Source organism: Grampus griseus (assembly GCF_964374135.1).
Source record: "Grampus griseus genome assembly, chromosome: 9".
Lineage (NCBI taxonomy): Eukaryota > Metazoa > Chordata > Mammalia > Artiodactyla > Delphinidae > Grampus > Grampus griseus.
In genome coordinates, this window is record NC_139003.1 from 6,577,353 (window position 1) to 6,592,086 (window position 14,734).

General features: G+C 48.6%; 1 protein-coding gene across 1 annotated transcript; it reads right to left on the minus strand.

Moving 5' to 3' along the window:
* Nucleotides 1-262: 262 nt before the first annotated feature.
* On the minus strand, nt 263-11,931 carry GIMAP8 (GTPase, IMAP family member 8). Its single transcript, XM_082661469.1, has 6 exons — nt 11,875-11,931; nt 11,263-11,448; nt 8,959-9,619; nt 7,287-7,332; nt 4,403-5,029; nt 263-2,676 (listed from the first exon to the last, which is right to left on the minus strand). Exons 3-6 carry the CDS (start codon nt 9,568-9,570, stop codon nt 2,000-2,002), a joined length of 1,962 nt encoding a protein of 653 aa, XP_082517595.1. The 5' UTR covers nt 9,571-9,619; nt 11,263-11,448; nt 11,875-11,931; the 3' UTR covers nt 263-1,999.
* Nucleotides 11,932-14,734: the final 2,803 nt, after the last annotated feature.

Sequence of the window (14,734 nt, forward strand, 5' to 3'; positions counted from 1 at the left end):
TTCATTCTTCCCAGGTACCTGGCTCTAACACTGGTTACATCTGTTTGTCCTTGCTGTAATGACATGCTCAGAGTAGAAGATTCCTGAACTGGCAGAGGCCTAGTGAAGTGACTGTCACCCAGTTTAAAGGTCTTCAGGCATCAAAGATGCAAAAACTTCACCAGAGTCAAGGGATTTAAACATTTTCATTTCCTCTCCATGGAAGCATGCGCTTCCCCAAGTCAGAAAAATAGAAATCAGAAGGAGGAGGTGAATTCATAATATAATTCATCTTTATTATTTCACTCAACTGAATATATTTATACACACTTACCAGAATTTGTCATATTAAGGGTTATGCAGAGTACAAAAGTATTAATGGTGACAGTCCATGCTCTTATAAATGGGTTAATCTTGAGGTAACCTGATACTTTGAAATTTTTAAAAAGCAGATGATGACATAGATCATGTCCTCAAAGCATGTGTAAAGCGGTTAATATTGAAAACATCTGACCTTACATCTAACTGGGAGAAGACTCCATAGTTCTCATATGTCACCCACACCAGGCAGCTCTCAATATAACCTGCTTAGCCGTGAGTAGGACACCACCATCTTGGAACCGTAAGAAGCAACCTTAAGTATGGAGGCTGCATGCCGATGGGTGGGGGCAGAAAGGCAGAAGGAAGCTGGAACGTTGATGCCACACTGGTCTCAGACTGCCTACTCCTGGACTTCTTAATGTAAGACACTATAAACCCCTAATGTGTTTAAGCCATTATTATTTGACCTCTTGGAGTTTTTTGGGATTTTTTGGTTTTTTTTTTTAGCGGTACGCGGGCCTCTCACTGTTGCGGCCTCTCCCGTTGCGGAGCACAGGCTCCAGACATGCAGGCCCAGCGGCCATGGCTCACGGGCCCAGCCGCCCTGCGGCATGTGGGATCCTCCCGGGCTGGGGCACGAACCCGTGTCCCCTGCATCGGCAGGCAGACTCCCAACCACTGCACCACCAGGGAAGCCCCTCTTTGAGTTTTAACCTAATTCCTAAGCCTCAGGGACAAGGAGGGTGGGGGAGAGAGGGAAAAAGAAAGGGAAAGAGAGAAAGAAGTATAAAGGAGTTCTCAATAACTTTTTCTAGAGGAAATCTAGAATTTTACTTAGAATTTTAAATTTTTGCAAGATCGTCTAATCTTGGCAATTTTACCATGCTTCTAATTTTTGTTCTAGTCTATTTCACTGTGAATGATTGGCAATAAAATCTTTTGATACTTCACAGACTCCTGTTCATTTCCTCAGGGACAGCAAAGGAAGGTAGACTAGGTCCCACTTTCCATTCCAGCTTGGACTGGGGAAAGAAGTAAGGAGTAGCCATCATGTGAAGAAAGGAAGGCCCTGAGTGCTCCCGCAGTGGGGATGGAGAGCTCAGGGCACCTGGCAAGCAGTGCTGGGCATCAGAGAGGCCCACAGGAGTCCAGCTTCTCCATTCTGCCACACCCAGGAGTTGACTGGACATTGTCTTACCTTCATGTATCTGAATCCTCTGGTTCTTGTGTGACTCTCTGTATTCTGACCCCAGGCTGGCCTTGGCCTCAGTCCCAGTGTCTGTCCTGACTCTGATCTGTCTACACAGATGAAGTGATTCTTGTGACTTGATTCTGATCCTTAATATCAGCCTAATTAATCTCTGAAGCCCTTGCTCAGATTTCCCCACCTTATTTTTTCTTTCTCCTTTATTATCCCCTACTACCAGCCCCAGCCTGATAATTTATTTACCTACAAAGAGCTGAAGCACCACAGTGTGATATGCATTCACCTCTCAAGCCCTCAAAGTCATGGACGCTCTTCCCATCCCACCAGTCCTACCATGCCCCCCCCCCCCCCCCCGCCATGCTTGTAGCCTGAGGGTATCTCTAACTTAAAGAGACCTCAGGCATTTCAGCTTGCTATAGCAACTTACCTTTTAAATTAGTTAGTAATGTGGGGCTTCCTACACTAACTTACCCTTTAAGTTATTTAGTAAGTTTATAGTAACGTACTTTTTAAATTATTCAGTAATTTTAGGGGCTGAAAATTTTTCATTGTTTTGCCTACATTCCCCCATGGATGGCGATATTCATGCTCTCCACGGCACTTTATCAGGTTAGTAACCTCTGACAAAAGCTCTCTTGCCTGCTCTTCCCTGGCTTGGCCAGTTTCTCTGTTATTAAAAGCACAATATCTCCCCTTACATTTTTCAATTATGTCCCTAAGATAGCTGTTATTTGTGTTTTTGACATAATCTTCAAGCTTCCCAGTATCTAAGTCTTCCTTCCGGGTAAACAGCACAATCGTGTATTTCATAACTTCCTCTCCAAAGATGGTCTTTAATTCCGCCACTGCCTTTTTGTCCTCTCGCGTGATCCGTCCTAGCTGTAATACCAGGACCAGAACCGTACTCCCTTCTTTATAGTAGGACAAACAGCGTTTGACCTCCTCATCGACCTGGGATGGATCCCCTTCAGCTCCAGACACCAGGCAGGGCAGGGGAGTGTCCACAACCACAACATCCTGCCCATCCCACACCCTCCAGCCGCTCTGGCATGTCTTGGTGACCAGCTGTGCTCCCAGCTGAGATAGGAACTCCGGCCTCCCGAGGATGGTGTTCCCACTGGCACTCTTCCCAGTTCCGCTCCTCCCCACGAGGATAATGCGCAGGTACTCTGCAGAAGAGAAAGCAGGAAAGATTCGTGACCATGGGCTGATCTGGCTACAACTTTCATCTCAAGACTACTGCCGTTAATTACAGCAGAGGACGCTCAGAAAGTTCCACCCCCAAGCACTGGCACAGCCTGTCACAATTACACAGTCTGGGGCTTCCCTGGTGGCGCAGTGGTTGAGAGTCCGCCTGCCGATGCAGGGGACGCGGGTTCGTGCCCCGGTCCGGGAGGATCCCACGTGCCACGGAGCGGCTGGGCCCGTGAGCCATGGCCGCTGAGCCTGCGCGTCCGGAGCCTGTGCTCCGCAACGGGAGAGGCCACAACGGTGAGAGGCCCGCGTACCGCAAAAAAAAAAAAAAAAAAAAAAAAAAAAAAAAAAAAAAAAAAAATTCCCCTATAAATGAGATGATAGATGCAGAAAGATCTTGCAATTTGTATTACTGGGGTTTTCCTCATGACTTTGCACTTGTACTGTGATCTCTCTCTTCCGTTCAGGTCTCACAGTTCTCGATTGTGAGTTTTTACCAAGTTACTGATACCTGCCTCAAAACGAAGAGAGAGGAAAGCCCATCCCACGTTCTTCCTTCTGGGAGAAATTACTCAATTGCTTATCCTGAACCCACAATCTCATAGTTAAACATACAGGATTTAAAAATAGATTAAGTCCCTCTTCCATGCCCTCGGACAGTGTGGTTCTCACCCCCTCTGCAATCTGGTCTAAACTCCCCATCCCACATCCAGAGGTGTGAGCCCTCATCTCCATCAAGACCACGCCCCTTTGTCCTCTCACAAGTAGACGCTCAGTTCTGCCTCCTTGCTTCCAGTTGCTAGTGTACTCTCTGGAGCGCTGTACTCAGCCATGCAAACTCTACCCATTCTCCAAAGCCTGTTTCAAATCGTGCTTCCTCCACACAGCCCCTCCCGACTTTCCCACATGTCTGTGCTTTTAGGAGGCTGCCCAGCACCCGGCTCCCCATTAAGAATGTGAAAGGGCACAACAAACAGATACGCCCCTTTTGGTCTGATGTTCTTCCCAGGTGAGGATCTTTGAAGCAGAAGAGAACGGGATGAGTAGAATGGGAAGAATCTCAGCTCAGGTCAATAGAATTTGTAGCACTGAGTGGACTACAAGGGGGCTTCTGCTTAAGCAGTAGGTAAGGCAGTGTGGCTGGACTAATAAAGCCCACCTAGTGCCATGTGGGGCATGACCATCATGAGGATTCAGGCTCCCTGTCCTTGTCCGGTCAAAACAGCCCCCCTTCTCCAACAGAGGGAAGAGTAAAGGACCAAGAGAGTAAACAAAGAGGTCAAGAAAGGCGGAGGGCAGGGAGGAAAGGAAGAGGCGGGGGGTGGGGGAAGGGGAGGAAGAAGGGAAGGGTAAAACCAAGGAACCAGGACTGTCTCAGCACCACCACTGAGCGCTAAGCCCCGGGCAACAGATACGCTGTGGGGAAGACAAGAGACCGGAAAAGGCCAACTCCTTCCCTCAAGATGCTCGCCACCCAGTTGAAGAGATGGGAGAAAAGTCAGGAGAAGATTATAGACCAGGTCAGGACAGTGCACGCACAGGTACATACATTTAGTAAAATTTGAGACAGAAAGGAGAAAGAGTCGGCTAACAGAAGAGACCTGTCCTTTGGACCTCCGCGATGCCCTTCAGAAAACAAAGTTCCTGCACATTTATATCTATTTTTAAGTATGCAGAAAAGGTTTTCTAGACAGCGTTTACCTTTCCCCCTGAAGGTGCACGGCTTGCCCCCATGCTGCTGCACCACGCTCACAATGTTTTGCAGGAGCTCGTCCACCTGGCACTGTTCCTGTTCTCCCGTTGCGCTATAGTTGAAGATGCTGCGCCGGTTTTTACATTCCTCGATGAGCTCGTAGAGACTTTTAGCTCTGATTTTTAAGAACGTATCTAGATCCTGATTCCCTAGATCTTCCTTCCTGGTGAGGAGAACAATCATGTACTGAGTGACTTTATCTCCAAAAATTCTGCGGATGGTACTCAGCACCATGAGATCTCTCTCATTGAAAGAGCCCAGTGGGGTCACCAGCAGGAAGGCATGGGGACCTGGGAAGGTGTTGTTCAAAAGGTCTTGTTCAACATCCTTTGCACATGAGAGGTCTGGAGTGTCAATGATCAAAACTTTCCTCCCTCTCCAGGTTCTGCTCTCGGACTTACACCTCTGGGTTACTGGCTTTTCGCTGTATTGGGTCTCAAAGACCCGCCTCCCCAGAAGGCTGTTTCCGGCTGTGCTTTTTCCCACACCACGCTTCCCCACGAGCAGGACCTTCAGTGCTGACAGCTCGTGGTTCGGCTCACATCCTGTAGCCCGGTGATGCTCCGCCCCTGGCCCTGGGACAAAAGGACAGATTCAGAGTCTCTTCTTACACTTGAATACAGAGATGTGGATGGGTTTTAGGATTTCTCATACATCTCTTTTGAGATTTTAGAAATCTCTTGTCAGATTTTATAGAGAATGGCAGTGGTCCTCTGAACCAGTAGAACTCTAGACCCAGTCAGAAGCTACCCATCAAAGTGAAGGCCATGAAAAGGGCCATGAACAACTTAAGAGAGGCGCAAAGGCGCAAAGAGAGGCGCAAAGGGCTGCAGATTTCCCAGGAACATGAAAATGTTGGACTTGGCCTTCACTGGTCATGAGCGTCAGGCTCTCTCTTATTTTGCTGCAGAAGTTAACTACTGGGGTGTGAAGCTCATGGGCTAAGGCAGAACTGGGGAGAATGAGTTTAAAATGCATCGTAGTGGGGGGCTTCCCCGGTGGTCCAGTGGTTGGGACTCTGTGCTTCCGCTGCAGGGGGGCACGGGTTCGATCCCTGGTCAGGGAACCGGGAGTCCCACATGCCGTGAAGGGCGGCCAATCCAAATAAAAAAATAATAATTCAATTTTTTAAAACTTAAATAAAAAAATGCATCTCAGGGGTATGTTCATAAAATAGAATACAACTCGGCAAGTTAACAAAAAAGTGATGTACTGACATGCAGCCTGGATGGATCGCCAAAACATGCTAAGTGAAAGGACCCAGACACAAAACCACATGCTACAATGATGTCATTATCTGAGGTTGAAGAACACACAAAATTAATCCATGTTGATAGCAGCCTGGAGAGCGGTTCCCTTTGGAGAGGGACAGTAAGAACTTCTAAGGTGATGGAAATGCCCCCTATCTTTATCTAGATGACGTCACATATGTGTAGATACGTAAACAACCCTTGAGTACGTAAGATTTGTGCATCTCACTCAATGTAAATTATACCTCAGTAAATTACTGTAATAACCTGCAGCACAAAACTGTCTCTCCACATGTACACTGTCCCCACCACTTCTCCCATGATCCCAAGTCAATACCAGACCCACTGGGCACATGGCAGAGCCCACAGTTACGAGGATAGTCACCGAGTCTGTATCACCCAGGGCGCTATCAGAGCGGATGATACTCAGCGTCTGAGCCCCAAGTCTGGGAAGGGGAAAGAACACAGCATTTAAAGAAAGCAGCTGAAATGCTAGTGACACCATGTCCGTGTTATGCTGCCTTGGGACGGTTTCTACTTCCCCCCAAATCACTTCACACAAGCCCACATCCTATAAAAAGTCTTCGCCAACACCCTCATTCTGAGATGCTCCTTGGTCCCCATGATGTGCTATAGTCCCTCACTGCCACAAGTCATTCCACCCAGTTTTGTTCAGTAACAGGAATATTCCTGGGGGTCTTGGCTGACGGGCATCCACAGAATTTTAACTCCCTGCTGCTGTCTAAGTTCACGTGTTTCTGGCTAAATTTACTCAACTGTAAACCGAAAATAACACCATCTTTATAGGATTGTTATTAAGGGCTATATTGTGAGGTTATGGGGATTATATATTATATGCTACTAGGATTGAATAATTTATATTCTATATATATATATATATCCCAGCATATAATGTCAGTTGCAATAATTATCATTAAAATTTTAATTATTATTTTGGGAAGTCCTACAAGGACAGAGATCTCATCTACCTTATTCACTACGAAATATTCAGTTCTTGCACAGAGCTGGCCCAGAAATAACCCGAAAGTCCAACAACAAAGAGATGGGTGAATCTGTCACGTATGCGCATACCATGGACCACATTACGTCCACCGAACAGAACAAGGTAGATCTACGTGTATTGACGTGTGCAGTGTGCACGAGGAACCATTAACGGCAGTCGTCACACAGATACTGAGCTCCATCACTGAACTCTGCAGGTGTTATTCTGTTTAGTGTTATCCATGAAGAAGTGATTTCTGCCTCCCGGTAGGAGTCCAAAATTGGGTAGTGCTGGGTCCCAGGCTGGGGAGAAGAGGCTGAGTCAGGAAAGAAGCTGCAAGAGACAAACCCAGCTCTGTAACATTTCAGGGAAGGCCGGGGACACCCGCACGGGTGCCGCACCTACTCACAAGTGTTAGCAGTTCCCTGGGAGACAGACTGTGGGCACCGACCTGAGCCAGGGCTCCAGGGTGCATTTTTGTTCTGACTTATCTAGATAATTTTTCCACTTCATTTTGATGTATGATGCATTCAAACGAATACAGATATGAGCTTAACATTTTTTTAAGAATTATCTTACCATGTGGACGGTCCTCCCTCTGAGACGTAGCTTCATTCACACAATCCTAGAAAGAAAATAAAGAGGAATATGATGCACACAGACCTAAAATCTCAGCTCTTCACAAAGTAAAGGAACGGAGACACGAGTATATAATTCAGAGTAATTCGATGATTAGGATGTGGTCAAATGAACGTCATGGTCATGGTCATGGTCATGGTCGCTGCTGGCACGTGTAGTCCTGTCCATGATGAAGCTGACCTTGAGACCCCGCTGCTGCTGCAACGGATTTCCCAGGAGTAAGAAGGTGGGTTTTGTTCTCAGAGGAGGAGCCCCACAAATGCCATCTAACCCAGGCATTGTTCCTGAAGCGCTTTCTAACTTTACTTCTCCGCAGCCGCCAATAGTAACAGTAATTCTTTCCAGTGTCTCCCAGAGTTCCTGCTATTCCTGGAGAAAATCCAGACGCTTAAGAAAAGCTTCTGGACTCCCTGGAAGAAGAAACTAGTCAAGTGATGGACGTGCGGTGCATTTGAGGGACAGGGGAAGGGAGGAGATTGGAAATCAAGCTCCCCATGTATCTCCAATGTCTTCTTCCCTTACTGCACCCCCAGTATAGAGATGAAGCTTCTTCAAACGTGAGATCCAGTAAAATTTGGAACGTTCCCCATCCACATGGGCAACTGGAGACAATGAAGGATGAAGAGCTAAACACATAATTAACATCCCCTTCACCTGCCTGGGGAAGCCTCACTCCCAACATTTAAATTGGCATGAAATCAGAAGTTTTAAAATCAACTAAAATATCAATCTGGCTATCGTGTGTGACATGGATGGGGGTGGGGAGGGTAAGGCACAAGAATAAGTGAGGGGGAAATTGTTATGCAAATATGTGTAAAATAGTACCGGCAAGAAAAGAGGTTGCCCTGGACCAGATGGTGGTAGTGGAGACAGAGAGAAGCAGGCGGATTCCAGGTGCCTTAATCACACAAGACGATGATCTCCTGGAAGTCAGATGCAAGCTGGCCGTGGTATCAAAACTGACATCTGGGCTTAGGTTTGAACAGCATGATGGGCAGGACAGCCATTGACAGAGCTGAGAGGAAAATTGAAGTCTCAGAGATTCAAGAGGGAAAAACAAAAGTCTGGACGTGTTAACCCTGAGATTCTTTAAGAGAGCGATGTCAGATAGCAATTGGATGGACAAAGGAGTCAGAACTCAAGAGGAAAGACCTGGACTGGAGTTACTAATTTGGAAACTGTTCGCAACAGATGAAGCTCAAAGCTGTAAAAATGTGGAATCACCTGAGGACACAAGTATAGAGAAGGGAGGAAGGGCGAGAACAAGCCCTGAAGATGCCAGCTGTCGGGTCATTAGAGGAGGACTCAGCACTCTCTGGAGTAGCAAGTGAGGACGAAGAAACAAGAAGGGGATAGTTTTACTGAAGCCAAGGGAAGAGAGGGTCTAATGAGTCATTTGTGTGTCCGATACTATGAGGGGTAAAGTCAGATAAGCTCTTAAATATATCCATTAATTTGCCAATAAAGTATAATACTCAAAGTAGCCTCATCTTTCCAGTTTACAGATAAATATCCCTTTAAACAGAGCCTCTGCAACATTTCATTTATTTGTGCTTTTATCCCGCTAGCTCTAACAACAGAGACCCTTGGAGACCTTCACAAGAATCCTCACCTGGAATCCACTGTCTTCATTTCTGAAGTTCACCCAGTATGGTCCTTGGTTCTCATCCACCAAACACTGGACCTTGCAGAGGAGGTCCTTCACCTGGGCGTCCCGCTCATTCTCACTTGCCTTGTTGTTGAAAGCGCAGTATCGGCCGCCACAGTTTTGAACCAAGTCCCTAACAGACTCGTCACTTTCAATGTAATCTTCCAGCAAGCCATCCATCAAATCATCCTTCCAAGTAAAGACTATAATGACGTGCTTCCTGGCTTTAGCTCCAAACACCTTCTGGATGCCCTTGATTGTTTCTCTGTCCTCCTCCTTATAATGGCCGATGGGAATTACCAGAAGCAAGGCGTCGAGGCTGGGAGCTGAGAGCTCCAGGCAGCGTTCAATGTAGCCTCCCTTGTCATTGGCACAAGCTATTGAGGAGAAAAGGTCAGGGGTGTCGATGACCACAACCTCCCTCCCCTGCGTGGCCCCACTCTCTCTCTGGCACGTTTTAGTCACCATCTGCTCACTGAACCTGGACTTGAACACAGCTTTGCCCAGAATGGTGTTTCCTGTGGCACTTTTCCCTGCGCCATGTTTCCCTAAAAGAAGAAGCCTCAGTTCCGACATGGAGCAGTCTGGCTCTGGCTCTCTCTCCTGACACAGGTTTCCACTGGTTCTGTTGGGACAAAAAGCAACACAACAACGTTCAACTCACAAACAGAGTGGATAGAGGAACAACAAGAAAGTACCTTCTGGGCTTCCCTTGTGGCACAGTGGTTGAGAGTCCGCCTGCTGATGCAGGGGACACGGGTTCGTGCCCCGGTCCGGGAAGATCCCACGTGCCGCGGAGCGGCTGGGCCCGTGAGCCATGGCCGCTGAGACTGCACGTCCGGAGCCTGTGCTCCACAACGGGAAAGGCCACAGCAGTGAGAGGCCCAAGTACCGCAAAAAAAAAAAAAAAAAAAGAATTACCATATGACACAGCAATCCCACTACTGGGCATATACACAGAGAAGACCATAATTCAAAAAGACATGCACCCCAATGTTCATTGAAGCACTATTTTCAATAGCCAGGTCATGGATGCAACCTAAATGCCCATCGACAGACGAATGGATAAACAAGATGTGGTACATATATACAATGGAATATTACTCAGCCATAAAAAGAATGAAATTGGGTCATTTGTAGAGATGTGGATGGACCTAGAGACTGTCATCCAGAGTGAAGTAAGTCAGAAAGAGAAAAACAAATATCGTATATTAACGCATATATGTGGAATCTAGAAAAATGGTACAGATGAACCGGTTTGCAGGGCAGAAATAGAGACACAGATGTAGAGAACGAATGTATGGACACAAAGCGGGGAAGGGTGTGGTGGTGGGATGAATTGGGAGATTGGGATTGACATATATACACTAATACGTATAAAATAGGTAACTAATAAGAACCTGCTGTATAAAAAAATAAAATAAAATTCAAGAATTTTTTTAAAACTTCAAAAAATGAAAGAAAGAAAGCTTTCTCCAGAACTCTTGTGAGACTCTAAGGCAGCCTCCACCTTCTTCCCAGGATAGAGCCCAAGGGGGACGAGGCTTCAGGCACCCAAGCAAAGCTTCCAGTGATGTAGGGATTCGTCCCACGTCAGGGGCAGTTCAGGTGCACAGAAAAAGGTGGTCAGAGAAGCTTCCGGAGCCCGGCCTGGAGAGAACTCAGTCCCAGCCCGGCAGGAGGAAGGAAGAGAGTTCATGGGTGAAAGCCCAGGAGGCTTAAATTTAGATAAAATCAGAAAGAGTGTTTTTGGCAAACACTGACCACTTTCAATGATCAGTTAATGGAATCCTGATGGTGCAAGGGTTGGGAAATATCGCGAGAGTGAATGTGGAAAATCAGTGTCCAAACGGCCAGCTTCCCTGCCCGCTTCTGCTCAAGGAGGCAGGCAGCTCCTGCTGACTTCCCCGGGGTGAGGGGGGGGAGTTTGCTTTGTGTCACAGTCGTGAAGTCAGGGGATGCCGGAGGAGCGGACCTACCCCCCTTTTTCTTCCAGGCCTTCATCTCAGCCCTGGGTGGGGCGAGCAACCCCCTCCCAGACCCGCCTCTTCCTAGGAAGGCTGCGCACAGACACGACTCCCCGGGGAGGGGGGTGACCTCTGTGTTCCCCCCCCAGGCTGGGGAGACCTGCGAAGGGGCGGGAAGAACACCCCAGAGCCCCTGAAATCAAGCCTTCCAGGTGGCTGTCTCCCCTCCCTGCGTCGGCCGCCTTTCCCATCCTCATGTTCACGTGTCCAGCACAGAAACCGCCACCACGCACACACGTACCTCGGTCCTGTCCCCTGAGCTGTCACAGTCTCAGAACCTCCAGGTTCCGCGTGCCTCCGTCTCTGCAGCGCTCGGCTGGGTGAAGCGGCTACTCTATGCCCTCAGAGGATGGAGCAGCGGCGCGGGGAGAGGAAAGCAGGGTCTGGACCAGCTTCGCAGGGTCAGGATCTTCCTGACACAGTGTTTCTGAGGAGGAAGAGGTTTTTAGAAATACGTGTCCAATGCAGTCGGAGGGGAAGTTCAGAAGTGATGCCGGATCACAGGGCGAGAACGTCTGGGTCACGGCCGTCTGAGCCAGGAAGGGACCGCGCCCATCTACCCGGCGCGGTCAAAGGCTGGTGGGAGGTGGAGGGCGGAGGCTCCGCTGGGGCTGAGGGGACCCGGGCTGAGCCCCAGCCGAGCTTCGGACGTGTCCCTCGAGAAGGATCGCTGTGCCGACACAGGCGGCCGTGCGGAAAACAATCGGGGGCCTTTCAAGGCTTTGCGAGAGCTGGGGGTGGGGGGAGGGCCCGGAGCCCGGAGCAGGTGTTTCTGCCCCAGCAGGTCCCAGCCTTCACCGCTCAGCCCTGCCCTTTCCGGAGATTGGGGTGAAAACCGAAAGACATAGTTTACCTTCTCCCACCAACTCCTCGCCCTCCGTCTGCCCTGCAGCAGCCCGTACAGCTTCCTGTAACAGCTCCTCTCCTGCCTTCCAGAGGGCTCTCCCCGAACGCCCCCTCCGGATAAACTCGGGGCCTCGGACAAACGCTGCTTCCCAGGAGAAAGTGTTCTTTCCCGGAGCTAGACAAACATTTGAAATGCTAGAACGTTGATGCTTTCCAAGAGTTCATAAAACGAAACCCTATTGTGAGCCGTAAGCGTTCAAAGATTCCTTCTAGAGAAGGAAGTGAAACACAGAAAAAGACCTTATTTTATTTTATTGTGCTAAAAAATAAAACAACCACACATGTAACATTGACCATCTTAGCCATCTTTAAAGGTACAGCTCAGCAGCTTCAGGTGCCTTCTCGACATCGTGCCGAGAGAGTTCCAGAACTATTCCATCCCACAGCCTGGAGCTCTGGCCCCATTAGATGCCAATACTGCTCCCCCCTCCCCAGCCCCTGGTAACCACCGTCTACTTTCTGTGTCTATGATTTAGATACTTCCTGTGACTGGAATCAGACAGTATTTGTCCTACGTGACTGGCTTTTTTCACTTAGCTTAATGTCCTCCGTGTGAGAGGACTTTCAATCACGGTGCAGAGGCCCTTGAGCTCACACTGTCACTCCAGGCTGGGTCTGTGAATGGTCTGACGTGGGGCTGAGTCTTCCAGAGACCCCATGGAAGGAGGAGCAGTGGGGGCTGGACTGGGCTTTGAGGGGCTGCCGTGTCTCCTGGGGTCCCCCTCCCCTCTGGTCTTCAAGTTCAGTCTGCTGCCACCGCTACCAAGGGCTGGGGTGACACGGCTACACCTTGGAGGGGAAACCAAAAGAGGTCTCCCATGCCCCCACCCTCTTAGTAAGGAGGACCAGGTCCAGGAAGAATATCCACCCTCCCTGGGGCACTAGATCAATTCACATAAGATCAACACATCAAAACCATCAGACAGGGGCTTCCCGGGTGGCGCAGTGGTTGAGAATCTGCCTGCCGATTCAGGGAACACGGGTTCGAGCCCTGGTCCAGGAAGATCCTACGTGCCGTGGAGCAACTAGGCCCGTGAGCCACAACTACTGAGCCTGCACGTCTGGAGCCTGTGCTCCGCAACAAGAGAGGCCGCGATAGTGAGAGGCCCGCGCACCGCGATGAAGAGTGGCCCCCGCTTGCCACAACTAGAGAAAGCCCTCGCACAGAAACGAAGACCCAACACAGCCAAAAAAAATTAATTACTATTAATTAATTTAAAAAAACAGCCATCAGACAGAAGCCACATGGCCAGTCAGTCATCCCAGCTGTGTCACTCCCAGCAGTGGAGGTCAGGTGAAGCCAGGGTCACAGGCCTGGCGGGATACCATATCCCCAAAACAGAGAACACAGTAAACTGAGATCAAGAAAAGCTCCGTCTTTCTTAGATGAAATATGAAACTTTGGGCAGCACTCTGAATAAAACCAAAGCCTCAGGTAACTCCTCGATGAGCCAGCAGGTGAGGATTCGCTGCGTCAACGATTTTGCAAAATGACCCTCAGCACATCAGCTTCCGGAGAACGGACTTCTGTGGGGCCCGGATCTGGGGAAGGATGGGGCTTTCCTGCCCCCTAGTGGCTGTGTGGGTAATGACAAGGGCAGCAAAAGCCCTCCCCAGGTGGCTCTTGCAAGGACTCTGCAGGTAAGACACCCCTCTTTCCCCTTCCCCTCCGAGACTCTCAAAGGGGGCGGGAGGGAGAGGGACTGGATTTCCAGAAAGTACATATGTAACATGTGTACTTCCTCCTGGAAGGCACAAGTTATGCGAACAAGGAGGAAGCTACCAGGACCCAGCACTGTATCAGACACAGAGGTTCAGAGACTCTCAAGACACATCCCTGGCTCAAGGAGCTCAATCAAATGATGGGAAAAGAGACTAAAGCTGTGGATATGAAAAGTGTACATGCGCTGCCATGGAAGCGTGTTCAGGAGGCCATGGGAGCAAAGAGGAAGGCTGTCAACTCCGCAAGATGGAGAAACAACCAAGTGGGAAGCAAACTTCTCAACAAACCCATAAACCAGCCCTTTACTGTGCCAGGGACTTTAATGGAGGAGATTAGCAGGCACAGTAGAGGCAGAAGCTACACAGGGGAGCTTAAGCCTTCCCCGCAGTCTTGAAGGGCAGGTAGAAATTTCCCTGGGAAGGACACTCAGGCAGAGGGAGAGTGGCAAATGCCACAGGCAGTCAGAGTGATGAGAGCAGCTTGGGCACGTGGAGGAAATGGAGTCAGGCTGCAGGACCACCGAGAGGCTACTGCAATCGTCCAAGCTAGAAACAAGGACATGAACGAAAATAGTGACAGTGAAAATGGACGTGGAAAAAGGAACAGATTTATGATAGATTTAGGAGCTAGAAACAGCACAAGAATAAAAAAGAGTCATTCAGGGTTGCTTTTACAAGTGTTCCAAGTTGTCACATCAAAGGGAGTGCTACTCACAACATAGACATTCCTTATTTCGAAAAAAAAATTTTTATAGGTTGTTTTATTTCCAAGATAGGACATGTGTGCTTACTACAATTTTGACAGATGGCAGTAAAAGTGTCTTATAACTAAATTTGTACATGTTGACAGTTTCCAGATGTAATTAAAATGTCTTATTCAAACAGACTCCTTGTTTGTTACAATATTTATTATTAAGAAATAATATGCAGCCCTGAACCAAGATGGCGGAGTAGAAGGACGTGCTCTCACTCTCTCTTGCGAGAACACCAGAATCACAACTAGCTGCTGGACAATCATCGACAGGAGGACACTGGAACTCACCAAAAAAGATACCCCACATCCAAAGACAAAGCAGAAGCCACAA